The sequence below is a fragment of the Olea europaea genome, chromosome 15 (genome assembly GCF_002742605.1).
Source record: "Olea europaea var. sylvestris chromosome 15, O_europaea_v1, whole genome shotgun sequence".
NCBI lineage: Eukaryota > Viridiplantae > Streptophyta > Magnoliopsida > Lamiales > Oleaceae > Olea > Olea europaea.
This window is the reverse complement of record NC_036251.1, coordinates 27391493-27409312: the sequence shown is the minus strand read 5'-3', so window position 1 is coordinate 27409312 and position 17820 is coordinate 27391493. Positions and strand designations below refer to the sequence as shown.

The 17820-nt window shown below is 36.7% G+C and overlaps 2 protein-coding genes and 1 long non-coding RNA gene across 5 annotated transcripts; 2 read left to right on the top strand and 1 right to left on the bottom strand.

Annotated features, from left to right (window-relative positions):
• Positions 1-5004: 5004 nt before the first annotated feature.
• On the top strand, positions 5005-7380 carry LOC111410734. The gene is made up of 3 exons (XR_002705746.1): positions 5005-5687; positions 5804-5959; positions 6081-7380. It is a non-coding gene; the product is annotated as an uncharacterized LOC111410734 (long non-coding RNA).
• Positions 7381-7486: 106 nt separating this feature from the next.
• Positions 7487-13282, bottom strand: LOC111410732 (tRNA pseudouridine synthase A). 3 transcript variants are annotated; one of them, XM_023041225.1, is made up of 10 exons: positions 12495-13281; positions 12321-12377; positions 12154-12231; positions 11575-11628; positions 10496-10578; positions 9717-9816; positions 9563-9625; positions 9067-9345; positions 7986-8041; positions 7487-7892 (listed from the first exon to the last, which is right to left on the bottom strand). In XM_023041225.1, exons 1-9 carry the CDS (start codon positions 12765-12767, stop codon positions 8021-8023), a joined length of 1008 nt encoding a protein of 335 aa, XP_022896993.1. In that variant the 5' UTR covers positions 12768-13281; the 3' UTR covers positions 7487-7892; positions 7986-8020. The 3 variants fall into 3 exon arrangements, 2 of the variants coding, with proteins under 2 accessions (XP_022896993.1, XP_022896992.1); XM_023041224.1 differs by having other exon boundaries at positions 7986-8046; positions 12495-13277; XR_002705745.1 differs by lacking the exon at positions 7487-7892 and having other exon boundaries at positions 7986-8046; positions 8683-9345; positions 12495-13282.
• Positions 13283-15776: 2494 nt separating this feature from the next.
• On the top strand, positions 15777-16856 carry LOC111411490 (MADS-box protein defh21-like). Its single transcript, XM_023042013.1, has one exon. It carries the CDS (start codon positions 15777-15779, stop codon positions 16854-16856), a length of 1080 nt encoding a protein of 359 aa, XP_022897781.1.
• Positions 16857-17820: the final 964 nt, after the last annotated feature.

Below are 17820 nucleotides of genomic sequence, written 5' to 3'. Positions count from 1 at the left end.
CAGTTCTAACTCTTAGAAGTAGATTGATGTCATGAAAGATGAGATAAAGTCTATGAAAGACAATGACATTTGGGATCTCGTCGAGTTGCCTAAAGGTGTGAAGCCCATTGGTTGTAAGTGGATATTTAAAACCAAGAGAGATTCAAGAGGCAATGTCAAGAGATATATAGCTCGTCTAGTCGCTAAAGGCTTTACTCAAAAGGAAGGCATAGACTACAAAGAGACTTTCTCTCTAGTATCTTCGAAAGACTCTTTTAGAACAATAATGACACTAGTGGCTCATTTTGATCTAGAGCTACATCAGATGGATGTCAAGGCTGTGTTTCTTAATGGAGACATTGATGAGACAATTTACATGATACGACCAGAAAACTTTATATCAGGAGATCCAAAGTCTATGGTTTGTAAGTTGAAGAAATCCATCTACGGTCTCAAACAAGCTTCCCGTCAATGGTATCACAAGTTCCATCAAATCATTACCTCGTAACGTTTTGAGGCAAATGTTGTTGATGACTGTGTATATCATAAGTTCAGTGGGAGTAAATATATCTTCTTGGTATTATATGTTGATGATATTCTACTCGCTAGCAGTAATATAAGCTTATTGAATGAAACTAAGAAATTTCTGACGAAGAAATTCGATATGAAAGATCTTGGAGATGCCTCTTTTGTATTGGGTATTCAGATACTGAGAGATCGTTCTCAAGGTATCATTGGACTGTCACAAAAGAGCTATATCGATGAGGTTTTAAGTAGATTCGGCATGAAAGATAGTAGACCAGGAGACACGCCCAACTCTAAAAGAGAAAAGTTTAGTCTAAAATAGTGCCCCAATAATGATTTTGAAAGAGAAGAGATGCAGAAAATTCCCTATGCATCAGTGGTAGGGAGTCTAATGTACGCTCTAATTTGTACTCGTCCCGACATAGCATTTATAGTGGGAGTTTTGGGTAGATACTTGAGTGATCCTGGCATGCAACTTTGGAAAGCAGCCAAACGCGTGATGCGTTATTTAAGGAGAACAAAAGACTACATGCTCACTTATCGGAGATCAGACAGTTTATAGATCATCGGGTTCTCTGACTTTGATTTTGCAGGATGCCAAGATAGCAAACGCTCTACATCAGGCTACGTCTTTATGTTGGCTGGAGGAGCTATCTCATGGAAGTCTGCTAAAAAGACTCTCATAACTTCTTCAACCATGGCTGCGGAGTTCATTGCTTGTTATGAGGCATCCAACCATGGAATATGGCTACGAAACTTTGTCACTGGACTACAAGTGGTAGATGGCATTGACAAGCAATTAAAGATTTATTGTGAAAATAACTCAGCGGTGCTTTACTCCAACAACAATAGGAGTTCGACAAAGTCGAAATTTATTGATATCAAGTTTCTAGTTGTTAAGGAGAGAGTTCAAGATAAACAAATTTCCATAGAACATATAGGAACAAATTCCATGGTAGTAGACCCACTAACTAAGGGCTTAACGCCTAAGGTCTTTCATGAGCACACTGCTCGCATGGGCGTTATTTCCGAGGATATTCTGGTCTAGTGGGAGTCAATTTTATGTACTATATGTTTGCTTTAGACATTGAATTGTTTAACCTTCTGCAGAATAAAGTTGATGGTCTATGATTCTATTTTTGAGTTTACTTGTATTTTCATTGTACAATGTTTGCATTGCATTAAGGACTTTGGAATGATCTCACTAAAGACTAAAGAAGACAAGTTGGAAATAGGCATGTTTGAGATCACATTTCATGTAAATTTCCATGCTACTCATCCATATTTGACATATGTCATTAAGTGTATTAATATGGTGATGATCGTGGTTTAATCACGACTATATTGTGATGGAAGTTGCGGTGGTTCCATTATTAATATATGAGATGGACAAGACTCTTTAAGGAGCAGTCTAAGGATAAACAGCATACAGATGCGCGCCTAAGGAATTTGTAATATAATTGTTTAAGGAATAATATGTAGCCAAGTGGGAGATTGTTAGGAAAACCTTATATTAGCTATTTAATATATTGGGCAAAAATCAAGTGATCTATTTTGGTATGCCCATAGACTTCTCAAATTAATGTGGGCTAATTGAGTTGATACCGGCCAATATTGCTCTAATTGAGGGATAATGGGAACCTTAATTAAGCAGTATATAAAGGTTATTTCGGTTATGGTCCCAAATATACCAAATCACACACTTTTTCCCTTCTCCCCATCAAGAAGAGAAATCACGGTCCCATTGAGGAATAAGGCGATTTGGTTGAGGAAGATCACAAAACCACACTCTTCATTTGGATTCATAAGTATGTGGTCGATTGTCGTAGTAATTCCACAACAGTAAACAATCGTTCATAATGGATACATGTATATAATCTGAATTTATAAATCCTAGTAATTTGGCATGATGTTGATCCTAGGATTTGAGTTATTTTGATCTAGGATATTTGGATCTAATTTGAATTTACTAACATTACAAGCTTGGCATCATGCTTCATTTGCTCTGATTTTTGAGTCTAAAGAATGTTATTATCAATTTTGCTTTTCATGTGTATATGGTATTCAAGACGACGTCCATTCTTCATTTATCTTGATCTGGACATTTGAATAATTTTGAAGGTTTCTATTTTCCTTGGTACATGCTTTGCCGCGTCATTACTGTTATCCTCACCTGCTGCACATGTTCTTATAACTTACATTCATCCACTTATTTATATAAATATTCAAACCTTGAATTAAATCCACTGTTGAGATGACATGTTAAAGAATTCTCAATTATTCCAGAGAACAGGTGAATCAATCTACATTTTATGGATTGAATGGTGGACTGTTGACATGGTATTACGTACTAGAGTTTCTATCATCTGTTTCTGCCACATCTAATGCTTCATTCCATTGAGGCAAGTTGGTAGCATAATTGGATGTTTATATCCAGTCATTAACAAATAGTTGACAAGTCTTATTTCCTCTAAATTCGAAGAGGGTTGTTCTCCCCATTCGTCACATTATCCATTAACTTTTGTTTAACCCCTTTTTTTCTTTAGGTCTACATAAGACATCTCGCAACCATTTAAGTTTTCCTTCCCTTATTTATCCTCAGTTGGCGCCACTTCTTCTTGTCAGTTTATGTCTTCAATTCTTACTTTATCCATTCTGGTATAATCACTCATGCATCTTGACATTCTCGCTTTAGCATCTTTGGTTAAGCTAAAAATGTGTTAAGGGTTTAGGTTTGAAAAGCATCAAGATTAATACTTCTCAATAAATGTGCCTTTAAGCTTAGCCAAACATGCTATATTCTGTTCTTTAGCGACTAACAATAAATTCCACAAAGGAGAGAGGATGTTTCCCATTCCCATTCTGCAGAACCATTTTTTTTCCCAACCTGGTAGATACCTCCTGACAACATTGAAATTTTTCTCCGAGAATAGCATACAATATACTTTGATTTTGCAACCCCTTTGTTAGGCTTATCTGACAATTTCTCTTACCTGACCCTTGGTGAATCATAGGCATTTGTAGGTAGAGTAATAAAAGTATATCATTTTTGTTGAATAATTGACCTTCAATTGGTGGATTTTTCGGGCTCGAGATACCAATCTCAACCTTCAAAACACCCAACTAAATCACGATCCAAATCTCAAACTTTCTTTCCACACTTCGGTTGCTTTACCTTGTACCCACTATGGACACAAAAGGGACGGTGTTTTCAGCCACAAAGGTGGAGTCACAAAGGCTATGAAGAAACAAGAAGAAAATTGGCCAAGAGAGCACAAAGCAAAGAGGCAGAGAGTTTTCTTCCAAGGCAAGACAAAACACACGTGAGTTACAATAACAAAAGAGACTAGCTTATATAGTTTAGGTTAGGTCAAATATATGGGCCAAGCCCAATACAAAGAGGTTTAGTGGGGCAACGTATATAAGCTGTTCAATGAGTGTGAAAATCGGGCCATGAGAAACACTAATTAATTAGGTTGCTTCCAATGGTCCAAATAGTTTTAGGGTTGGATCCTTAATCTTGAGTGTCGATAATTAATTTATCCAACATCTGTTTAACATCATCACCCGGGATTATTGGGTATCAAAAATCCAACAATTTTATTTTATGCTCAACAAAAGGAAGATACTTGAATTGAAGATATTAACTTTGGCTCTTATATATAGCTTAAAATGTTAAAACTTTGTATTATATATTCCGTAGAGCTTTTTGTGCCCCGTAGTTATTTGAAATATGTACCTAAAGTAAAAGTCTTCTGGTACATTTTGTCTACTTGCTGTCTTTTTATTACTCTATTCGACATTTAAACCCGTTGATATGCAAATTGTCTAACGACAGTGGTAGATGCCTATTGAACAAATGCAAATGTGTCCTTATCCAAAATTGATGTACGGAATTTTCCGACTTTCATATGTAACTAGTGAATTAAGTTTGTGGAAACTTATATCATTAAAAAAAGATTCAGTTCCATAAGTTCCAATCTATTATTATTCATGGTTTTTTGTGAAGGAAATTTGCACACAGCGCCTCCAGTGGAGTCTATGTGAACTGTGGACCTGGTGTGGAATGTCCAGTGACACCTGTTACTCAAAATGCTAGCACCCAGCGACTAGATTAGATGGACCCAACTCAGGAACAATCCTCCTCTATGATTGATAAGGCTTGGGTTCCATTTTAAAAAGTCAACCTTATTAAGAAGAGTATCTCAATCCTTTATAAGTTGATTTATATTTTTATCTATAATCGATGTGGAATTTTGTCCCTTAACATGCCCCCAACAAGATGGTGGCTCTTTTGAACAGACCAATCTTAAAATTCATATACTAATTTATTGAGTCGTAATCGGATCGAATTGCTCGCTAGAGTTTAATGGGTGAAATTCTATCTTAAAAGATCAAGCTTTTTAGCAGGAGTAGTCCAATCCTTTATAAATTGGTTTATATTTTCATCTTTAATCCATGTTGGATTTTATCCCTTAACAATGATCAACAACACAGAATGCAAGCCCCATGAGAACACCTGATAGGGTCCAGCTCATTACAACCTTCATCTCCAATGGAGACAAATAATAGCTCAACCAAGCAAATAATGTGAGCACTGGTCTGGCGCGTATCATTACATTATCTTTAAGAATTATTTGTGGGAATATTTTCCCTTCTTTTCATCATGGATAATAGTAGCTCCAGGAGGAAGACTCGAGGTCGAGGTCCCACATGTTGCCAACAGCTGTTGAGTGAAAAGTGCGTATCAATCACCACCAATGCACTGGGGCAGCCCATTGGACGTGAGGCACCAAAATTGACCAGCTTCCTTGGTATTCTAGCACGGATTGGGCACTTTCTACCTCTAACTTATGTTGACTGGAGGACAGTGCCCAATCTAAGGAAAGCTTGTGGCAGAAAGTTCAGATATTTGATAGCATTCCTCCTGCTTCTGCATGATTTATGTGTATTTATTTCATTGCATTGGGTATCAAAACTATGCAGTCGAGGTTTGATATTGACCGTGAGTCAAGGTCCTGCAATCTCTTGGGAGAAAATGGAAGGACTGAAAATCCAAGTTGAAGACTTCACATCACTACCTTCACGAAACTGATGAGGAGCGGTTGGCTGATCGTGATGAGAGGGTCCTTCCAGATCAGTGGGCATCTCTTATTGCACATTGGAGTTCTGAAACAAAAGAGGTAGTTTTCAGGGATGACTGCTGATTACTGTATTTGCATATACAAGGGTTTCCCTTACATGCCCAAACAATGAAACAGAGCCAGGAGTTATATTTTTTCAATTTTTTATTTTTCAGAAACTAGTTCTGTTTTCTTTACATGAAGATTGGCCTGTACGTTGTGCACATGATAGAAACACAGTGCCACGAATAAGGCTAATCGTGCGCATGTGAAGTATAGTCATGCAACAGGCACGAAGAGCTTGGAACGAATAAGTGACGATTGACGAGCAGGTGAATTTCATACTTTCTGAAACTGCAAGGGGATGTGTTAGTGGTTATTGATGTTTCTATTCTTTCATCAATATAATATTATTCTATATAAATAAACTGTGCCTGAACTGATCGTGTGCAGCGAGCAAAGAGGTCTGATGGGATGGAACTATCCGGAGCAGAGCTATTCATATTAACAGTTACACGCAGGAACGGGCAGCCTGTTAACAAGGAAACAGCAGTTATTGTATGTTTTGGAATGTGAACATGCTTTCATTAATTTATATAACAATATAGATTAGTAGATACCAGAGTTATGTAGGTTACCAAACACTGAAATAATGTGCAAACACAACTTCAAGACCTTAAAAACAACATGATACCTCAGAACAACACTAACCAGGATGATATCTTTTCCTGAGTCCTGGGTAAAGATAAACATGGCCGTGTTCATTGTAATGTTCTGAACTGGGGTGCTGAAGCCAACTCATAAAGAAGCCTTAAAAATGGGGAGTGAGGTAAATGTAGAAATATGTGAGATGGAGGAGAAAATGGCTGCAATGGAGCAGACCTATGCACTGATGGCAAATCAGATGAGTGATATGATGTCTTGCATGAGGAATTGCCTGATGAGAATGCGAGCGATATGGTAGGTTCAAATCAAGGCTTTCAGGACACTGTCTCACCACTCCATTTTTATCAAGTTTTGCATGACAAGAAGTCGTACTTCAGAAACAGCAAAAAGTAATGTACAAGCTTACACCCCTCTTACATGAGAGGGCCCCATGTTGATCGTGAGCACCCCTCATGTGAGGAGGGTGTATATTTTGTTGAACACGAGTGTACAGCAAGCACCTCTCTTCTCAATTTGACTTGTGAGATGCAGACGCAATTTATAACTAGGTAGTATATACAGCAATTGAAATGCCAATCATGCATTAATCGCTAATGTGTTTTCCTCTCAACAAATAGCACATCCCCTTTCCCTGCCAATGATGATGCACGCTAAACTCAACTAGCCTGCTCATTGACGTTATAGTTTGGCATAAATTAATAATAATAGAAAAAAGAACAAGTAATTTGAGATGTAGATTTCTTTGAACGTGTTGAAATGGACATGTAGAGGTGCCTTGCTGCACAGCACAGCCATTCCTCTTCCTCTCTCCAGGCTTCCTTCACCTGGACATTCAATGGCAATGCAATTCAATTTGCCAATTGCCTTTCTGTGTTGCACCCATTCTTGCAATTTCAGCATCAGTTAAGATGTAATAATTATTCTGCTGATGCTGGATTGGTTGATGTGTTTTTCTAGATGCCAGTTTCATCTAATGACCCATGGATGTATGCCTAACATATTTTATATTTTGTTTGTGGAAGCACTTATGTCCTATTATGGGGATAAATGTTTTCATGTCAATACTGCGCTTGCTTTATGGGCAATCCTCTGGAAAATTTCAAGTCTTTTCCTGCCTTGACGTTGGTGTGGTGTGAGGAATGGTCGGGCTCATAATATTCTAGGCATGACCTGATTTATACTTCTACTCCAGGTTAGATAAATACAGCTTTCTTTGTTAAATCAGAACATTAAACTTAAATCATGACTGATTGGTATACAGAGCAGAAAAACAGCTACAAAAACGTTGAACTCAACAGTCCTGAAAATTGTTAGGCCAAGATGCTTGAAACCCCTCCTCCAAAGATGAAGCCTTTCAGACAAAACCAAACATTTTGCCGAATATCATTAATTGTGACCTTAGCTTGGAATGGTAAGACCGAGATGCCATAATTGGCCTGGAACAACAAAGATGGCCACATAATGCTGCTATTATTCGTATAAATTCTTGTTCTCATACATCTGAAGGCAGATCATACTTCACATGCCCGAGGTAGAGACCACATGCAGGTGCCATAGGACTTGCAGCAGTTACAGTCTTTGCTTTGAGTATGCGATCAACTGAAAAGGTGCAACAAATAGAAAGCGATTATAATTAATTCAAAAAGTTATGACTTCCCACATGCCTATAAAGCAAAGCTTGTACAGCCATACCATCGCGAACTGTTAGATCACTAGTGCCAACTGCTTTAAGAACCCCAACTAGCAATCTGACCTGCCCAAAACTTAAAAACTATTAGAATCGATATGAGATGCGTACAGCTACTCTAACAATCTAAGGTTGACTCAATGGCAAAATTGACGATTGGTCTGCATTGGACAGACCGTATCTATAGGATATAAGTTGGTCGTAGACATAATGAAGTAATCATGCCTATTTGTAAACCAAATTGTCCTTTTGGCTAGAATCCCGCTCACCCCCACGAAACTTCTTAAGAAGGCACATGACATTATCATGTCAATTGGCTTACTGACCCAGAATTCATTCATTTATTGAGTCAAGCCTGTAACTACCTCTCTTTTATACGAGTAGACAGAGGAAGGGAAACAATGACCACCACTCCAACGGCGCGCGCCAAATAATTAATAATATCTACCATCTACACAGACTACACTCATATATCCATACCTGTGTCAGAAAATATGTATAGAAACCAAACGTTTCCATGAAGTATTCTACATACATAGACATTAGAATTTGTACATTCAAAAGGAACAAGCCCCCCTGTATAATAATGACACCGGCTTCTTAGAAGCCTGAGACCAAAATCATGAATCCCAGGATGTTATTTAGCACATCTTAGTCCAAGAAATACATATTCACCTTCTATAAGTTCATTCGATTTCTCACCTCCAAGGCATAAAGCAGTAAGGATAGTTTCGTAAGTTCCTCCTCTTTAGCATTGCAGCCATGTCAAGTTATCAATCTTAGATCAATCCATATTCAAATGCAGAAACAGGAGGTCCCTAAGAATTTAGAAGAATATAAACAAATACTGTGCAATGTGTGCAGTGTTAACATTGATAACGGTTATGTCCAAAGGAATGCATTTTTATGTTCACATAGATTCGTTCCTGATATATAATACAGGAAATCTAACCAGTGTTATTTTTAAAACTTATTATTGAAGAATTTGTTCCCCTTTTTAGACAGTCACTTTGGATGCGTATGTGACTAAGTTTAGTGAGCGGAACAAAACACATTACACCTTTTTGAAAGCAATATAACACCAACCTGGTGGTAGAGAAAAGACCGTGCTCTGGCAGTCACCACAAAGCAACGGTTCCTTTTCCTTATGCCAAATCCTTGGCTAACTTCCTCATAGGAATTTCCTACATTCAGCTGATTGAAGCTTCCAGAAACACAAGGATTGATCTTTGACCTGTTCAAGAGTGAAAATGAATCTTCTGCAGCCAAATTACCTTGTTCTCTCTCTGTGATTGAAGGAAAATATGGGCTTGAACCGACCTCAGTAACAGTTAGTTCATCAAGATTTCTGATGGGAGACTTGGCCTGTCAGCCAGTAAGAAATCAGTCATGTTATATCATGAAAAAGAACATTTGTAGCACTGGGCCAACAAACACAAACTAGAAAAAATGGAAATATTCTTACGTCAATGTTTGAAACTAGAAAATGTAGCTATAATGCCAAAAAAACAAACTGCACATTCCAAGTCCCCTGCGAACTTCTTCAGTAGTAAAGCTAGTTAGCGGAAAGATGAAAACAAACCTGACATGCAGCAGCCCTGAAAGAACTAAAATCATGACGTCCAACAAGTATTTTGCATGCTTTCTGAACAGCAATCAATATAACCAAATTTAGACATTAAAAATATGACAAACACAATTCAGCTTAAGGGAAATGTATGTCCTGTTAGTCAGACCTGCATAGCTAGAAGATCAAGTTCCTCAGGCACATGCCAAGCCCGGTCTTTCTCAAAGGTTGACAAAGGCTCCTTCCCAGTTAACAATCGATAAAAATACCTGTAACAAAATCAAGAAAATAGTGGATCTCAAATTTAAGGCCCAGAACTATTGTATTAAACAATAAACACACTGTATAGTTCCTTATTGAAGAGAATATGGAAGGATGCAGTGAAATGGTTGAAAGATCAATTATTAACAACATCCAGCTGATACTGTAATGGCCTCAGTTTTTACCCATAATGAACCTAGCAGTTCGGCATGGCCATAGAGCATGCTGGGCTTAACTCAAAAGTTAAAAAAGCAACTCTTTTCTTTTTTGGGCAGTTACACTCAAAAAGCTAGTTTCTTCTGTAAAAGAAGCAAAAAGAAGAAAAGCAAACATGCTCATAAGGAGAAAGAACAACATTAAAGCATATTTGAAAGTTGTATAGGATAGGAGTAATTATGGAACGTTATTAAAATATGAGAATGCGCAGAGAACAATTGTAATAAGATATCAAATGCTTTAATTCTTCATAAAATTTTTGCAAGTTTAATTTTTCCCGACTAACTCAAAATGTCTGCTCCGCCACTGTGCATAACAACATATGTGCTTTGTAGCATTATGTGATATTTCAAAAATACAAACAAATTATATACATTGAAATGAGAAAAAATCACGAGTTCTGCAGAGATGAATGTAAGCCTCAGAGAGCAATTGCAATTCCACTGGGAAAGTTTCGATTATGATACCTACGTGCGTTCTTGAGCTTTATATCGAGCATGAAAATCAAATGGAACACAACGGACATCAATCACCATCATATCACCACCATTTTTCTGCATTAAAATCCCCGGAAGAAAAAAACAGAATATAAGTTCAAAAATGAAGTGCAACGTAGATCACAATTTATGACTGCCTTTGCATAATAAAGTATGTCTGACTTTTGAAATAGTTAACTTCAAATATTAGTTCAAATTAGAAAATTTGATAACTTTGTCCCTGGCATCCATGGTGCAGAAACACATCAACATGTGGCACCCATCTTTTTCAGATCGAGGCCAGAACCAGAGATCTGGTCGTATAAAGAAAACAACTATTACTTGTCCAGTGTCCTTGCAAAGTTCTTTGTTATCACTTATCAGTTTGCCAGTGAAGTTCGAATATTAATCCTTACACCAATGCAATCATGATATCACGCGCTTAAAGAAAATTGGACTCGGTAATCAAGGATATTGATTTAAATATATGGAATACAAATTCAACCACGGCATCCTAACAAAAGGCAGTTGTGTTAGATTTAGATGCAATCTTTACGTTATTCATTACTACACATCACCTCATATAAAAAATAAATAAATAAAAGAAGAAATGAAGCATGGAGGACTCCATGAGCATAAGCACAATTTGAAATGTTTTTTAAAATTGCCTTTTCTCCAATTTGAAATTTCAGGTCTCTGAGTCACCCAGATCATTTCAAGTCTATAACTGTTTTCAATTATTCATTCCGTCTAATACTGAAAAGGCCATATTACCCTCTAGTCAATGAGAGGATACCATTGCCTTGGATAGGATAATAATTATATCTATCAAAAATTTAGTTTCAATACAGAAATTTAGCTCGACAATCAGGTAACTCAGAAACAGATGGGGATGCTTTTTGTTATAATCATTTGCTGCCCAGAAGCTAAATAAGAAATGAAAAGGACAGGGCAAAGCACTAGCTGACAATGCAATGGATTTTTAAAGCATACAGAAAAGATAGTCATGCAGAAAGATTTGGTGTCTAGACATAATTCCTTATTTCTGGGATCACTAGAATATCAAGAGCTTACCTGTAGAAAATGATTGACAGCTCTTTTAACCACTGAAGGTTCATGAGGTGGTAACTGCATATTGAAATCAGAGAAAGTCGTAAATATACCTTCATCTTTATACACACGTCATTTGCTTTTGAAGTTCTCATGTATTTTGATTTGTAAAGTAGAGCAAAGTTTAATGACTAAACTCAAAATCAGTAATATTCAGTGGTAAAAGCATAACGATGTTGCGCATACATAAGCTTGAACAACTATATACTTAGCAGATGTTTCTTTTCGAGCAGCAGGAAAGGGTCAGAGTGAAAGTGAGAAAGTAAGAGTGAAGTAAAGAAACCCTCTCAAATTGGTAAGGTAGGAGGAGGTAACAGCCAAAGGACAGCTTATATTAACTATAAAATTTCAAAATGATATTAACTTAAACACACAGATCCACCCGGAAAAATAGTTTAGTTAGGCGTGCTGGGGCTGAAGCAATACAAATTACGTGTATCCAATGTATCCGCGTTACTTGCTCGTGTCACGGAAAAGGATTAGACTATCAAGCTCAAGTGAAAAACATAATATCAGGATGTATTTACTAGATAAGTTAGTTACCACTTCACCAGGTTTTCTTTTGCTTATTCTCTCGACGTCCACATGGCACACATTTGATAACGCATGAACTCCCGCATCCTAAACATTAATTAATTCAACTAATGAAATAAAAACTGACATCAGATTGAACGAAATCGTCCAGTAAAATATGATATCGAAATACTCACAGTTCGACTAGAGCAAAAAATTGAAACTGGCTGTCCAATAAATTTCTGAAATGCCTCCTATTTTCATCCATAAAAATATATTCATAAAATACATCATAAAATTTATGACCTGTTGGGCGACTAAGAAAAATAAATAATGGTTGTGTAAGTAGCATTATACAAAAATAAAATAACCTCCAGAACACCGACGACGGTCCTGCAATTAGTCTGCTGTTGAGCGCCCGAAAATCGGGTACCAATGTACTCAATAGCAACTAAATATCTCTGTAATCTAGGGTTTGGATTCATATTCTTTTCGATTAATTTCCTCTCTTCTTCTTCTTCCTTGTCCTCCTCCTCGGCGTCGTCAGTGAAATCTTCGCCGTTTATTTTGGCGAATTTAGATGGGCGTTGGGAAGATTCTGGGCGCGAGTGCTTGGAACTCTCTCTAATAAGATCGTCAGACATTTGCCCGCCCAAAATGGAGAATGGAGGTTTTAGGGGTTTTGGAAGAAGAAATTTGGTAGACACGGCTTAGGAGGGTTTATCGTAATGGATGAGATAAATCAATGACCGCTCGATGCAATAGTATTTGTTTTATGGAAAATGCTACAATTAGGGGCAAAGTTTCAATAGGTACAGAATTTTAAAAAAGTTGAGCAATATATGAAATGGCAGTGTAAAATAAGAAAATAATATAAAAATGAAAAGGTCGGTAATTGGGGCTAAAAGGCTGGCAATAAGCATCATTTCCCCCCAAATAATTCCCAGCCACTCCGTCGACTCCAGTCATCTTCACTTCATCTCCAAGCAACATCCCGTCCTCGATCGACCCAATAATCTCCGTCCTTGGCCCATAATCTCCAACCCAAAATGAAAACCGGATGCTGCAATCACCATTGCCGGCTTGTGTGATTATGACACCCTTTTTACTTAGCTAAAATTCAAATCTCTTTTGCTTTATGTTTCTGGATCACAATTTTCATATGAAGTCCGGCTCAAAACAATTTCAGTTATTGACTTTTGATGATTTTCTGATCAAACTTTGATCTTATTGAGGGGGTGTTTGAGCCACATTATTTTGATAATAATGCATTCTTGAATAGTGTATTGATGGGAAATGTGTGGTTAAAAAATAAAGAAATTTTTTTGCGCTGCATGTAATATTATTTTATTGAAAAATGTGTGGTTGAAATGATATCAAATCACTGTTTAAGAATGTATTTTTTTAGAATAATGTGGCTCAAACAGATCTGAGTATGGTGCTGATTTCACAGTGCCACAAGATTTTGGATGTGCAGGAGCAGTCACCATTACCAATTTCCACGACAAAATTCTTCTTAGTGGAGGTTGCAGTTCATGGATTCATTCCAAGTGGATATTTTCCACGTCCAAGTCCTAGTTTCTTTCGGGCTGATACTTGGATTCATTTGGAGTGGATATTTTCATTTTTCTGGGGTCTTTATTTGCCTGATGATTTCTTAGAATGATTAAGCAGTTGTGGAAATTTACTCCATTTGGTCATGTTTGATACATTTAATGCAAGTCAAATTCAAAGAGTAACCCACTTGGAAAATCACTATTTTTAACGCTTCTAATTTTGTTGTAATTGAGAAATCTGAGTTTTATTGTGTGGATTTGTGGAATTCAATAATTTGAAGTAGCCGTTTGATGAGGGGTTGAGTTGGTCTCCACACTTGAGATGAATTTAAGGCAAAACAATGGGAACGAAAGAAACATAGATGTTACAGAGTAGGCCAAAGGACGTAGATTATTGGGTCGGTCAGCAGCGGGATGTTGGCCGGAGATGAAGTGAAGATGATTGGCGCAGGTGGAGTGGCTGGGGATTATTTGGAGGGGGGGGGGGGGGGGGGGAAAGGGGGGGGGGTGGTGGATTTAAATCCATCAAGATGTAAATAAGGATGAAAAAATAATTTTAAATATATTAGTTTATATTCAATTTTACACCCAAAATTAAAAATACTCTAAAAATCTATTTACATTTCTTGACATACATATATATGGTTGACGGAAATTTAACTTAACACTCGACGGCGTTTAATGCTTTCACCTTATCGAAAGTTTAATTATAGATTACTACTTGCTCGTTGAATTAGAAAAAAATTCATCCACCATTCATGAAGAATATGTTTCTCCTTTTACAGACCTGATTCCATGGATGGACTTGATGCCAACTCCGTCAAATTTTAAAGAATAATAGAACGATGTACAAGCAATATGAAGATACTTTCATCTTCTCAATGCTGTTATTATTCGTCCTTGAAAGCAATTCATTGATTATTTTCAGCAATTTATGAATGGAAAGGCGGACGATCAATCCAAAGAAAATAATTGTTGGAATTTTGATTCGAAGTAGAAATAAGATAAATGTAGAACTTTTATTTTTAATGAATGGAAAAAGAACCAAAATTTGGTCGTGAATTTAATTTTTTATTTTGTCTAAGTCAAATATTAATTTTAATAACATATTTGCAACTATTAACCATTATTTTTCCTAAAAAATTAATAATAATTTTACGTGAACACTTTTTTTCTTATAACTTAGGTATACAATTTTCGTCCGACTAATTCAGAGGAGTGGCGGCCTTCTTCCCGATTCGCCACCAGGGTAAATTCGAATTCAGTCACAGATTATACATACTTGGGCTTGACATTCAGGATGCGATTCTCCTATATGTGAACCTCCCTTTATGATGTGCAAATAGGACCCTCAAAGAGACGATAAAGCGGATCATAACTTTGCCTCCACAGGACATCTGTCTTCTAACGTAAATGTTGTCTTTGATTTTTTATTCTTTTGGATTTGATGGTCGGTGATTTTTGCTTACACTTCCTGCTTTAATTGGCTTGACGTGGCTGGGCCATCGCTCATAACTAATTATTCTTAATAAGCAAAGATAATCCATGTTTATTTTGTTTTCATTTCAAAATCTACAAAAAAGGGAAAATGGAAATAGAAATTTGACGGCTTTGAATGGACTCTCGCAATAAGATCTGAATTTGCCTTTTAGAGAATGCAATATTTAAAGATTCTTTTAGTCAAAAATTTTAACGCGACTTTCCAGAAGTAAGTTCCAATAGCATTAAATGTGAAAATCTAAAAGAATCAATTAAATAAGGTAAAATTGAGACATTAGGCATGATTGATTATGAATATATACAACCTTTTTTTTTTCTTTTTTTTTTTGCAAATTATAAATATAAATAAAGACTTGTCTGTACTAAGAGAAAGATAATAGAAGAATTACTTCATTCTTTCTGAATCTGAATTTGTGTTCCTAAAGGAGCCATTAAGGTTAGGCTTCATCTTTCCTTATTATTTCTGCTTTTATTAGCTATTATGATTCTTGTATGTATTGTTTAATGAGTTTTTCATTGAAAATAAGTAACTTTAATCAATAGAAATGAACTTTAATTTAAATTTGTATAAAAATCATATATGGGTAGGCAAAAATAATGGGAACTGGTTCGGTTCGATCTCGAATTTTTAATATTACTGTATTGGCAGCTAAAATCTTGTTTGTTGTATTTTGTGACAGGATGGGGCGCGCAAAATTGAACATGGAACTGATAAGCAAGGAGAAATCAAGAAACATAACATTCAAGAAAAGAAAGGAGGGTTTGATGAGAAAAATGCATGAATTCACCACTTTGTGTGATGTTAGTGCGTGCATGATAATCTATCCCCCAACACAAGATAAGAACACAGTTGAGCCAGAAATATGGCCTCAAAATCTCGAAGAAACACGACGAATAATCGACATCTACGAGAACAAGAAGAAAGATTCTGGGAACAAAACGTACGGTCTGTCTGATTTTTTTAATGAACGGAACCAAAAAATCGAAGATGAGCTTGAGAAATTGCGGAACAAGAACAAGGAAGCCAAGTACCCTACTTGGATTAAGCTGATGGATGAACTGTCAGAAATTCAGTTGAGGGAGTTTTATGCCTTGTTAAGCAATAAGGCCGAATACGTCAAGTCGAGGATTGAAATGTTGAAACGAAACGCCAATGAATTCGATATGAATATGATGGATTTGGGACATGGAAGATTGATCCAAAGTGGCATAGGATTGGAGATGATAAATCAGCAGGCAATTTCCTCTATGAAACCAATTGAAATGCATGTGCCTATTCATTATCCTAGTATCGATCATCACCAAGATATGCATTCTGTGAATCAGAATTCAATGATGATGCTTTTGATGAATGACAACGATTATTTGCAATTTGGTGGAGCATCAAATGGCAGTAATGTCCAGTGTGCATCCTGTAAGAGGCAGGTGTTTTATGAGTCCACAGCTGCCGCCGAGCTTGGGGTGGTGGACAATGTAATGTGCCATAATCCGGTACCATTAGCACGATACTATGCGGTGGCTCCGCCAGTTCTGCCGCCTGTGCCACCACCGTACGTGCAGTGTGCCGTGATGCCTGGTATTGCGCCACCACAACTTAATTCTTTGAAGGAGAGTGATGAACAAGATGATGTTCTTCAGTATCAAATCAAGAACCAGAAGGCAATGTACTATGAATGAGTGACTATGATTTGTGAGATGAACCTTTGACACTTTTATTTTTTCACCTTAGTTTTAAGTATGTTTGGTCATTAGTTTGGAGTCCCTTTAGAGGGATCAATAGTTGAATAATTTTGAATTCAAATTTTTAATTATCTCGTGGTGTTAGCTTGTAAACTTCGCACATTCTGCTTGAATACGAATGTGGTAATGTCTTTTATTGAGTTAACCTTATAGTAGAATGTTCATATTTTGCACTTAAAAAAAAAAAAGGTTGAACCCCAATTTTGAGGGTTCCACCGTCCCGCCCCTAGAGTTTGTGAGGGAGGTAAATCACGGAATGTGCTCCAGTAGCACAAGAAACAAGAATTGTCTGTACACTGCGCCTACAATGAGTCCAATTTACATGAGAGTAGTGAACTATGTACACTTTCCTTCTTTCATCCATCCACAAGGATGTAAAAAGAGAGAAAGGGACGGCTATCTGACGGGAGTTGTTTAGTCCCTGTGAACAAGGGACAAGTGAATCATCACTTGTGACACGCAGCGAAGAAACATTCACGCTTCACAATAAAGGTGGTCTGATGGAGACAAAATAAAAATCCTATTCCTTCAAACTTATTTTCCCATTTTTGACTACTTTGTAATGATTTATTCATAGCAACAGACAAAAAATTAAATATTTAATTGTAGAATTATTTCGTTAAATGATAAAAGTAATTGAAATAATATTAATGTAATTTAAATTGAAGTTCCTATGTTCCATTGTAACACTTAAATCATTAAATTGGAGATACAATTTGAGCTTGTGCCATTTTGTACCCAAAAAAAATATGCTAGTTCATCATTCACATAAAAGCACAAGCATAGTGCAATAATCATTTCGACGTCAATTAAATTCATGGCGTGATGCACAGGCCCCAGGCCCAATTAGTTTTGTAAGGAATTTTTTTTTTTTTTTTTTTTTTGGGGGGTTTCCCTTTTT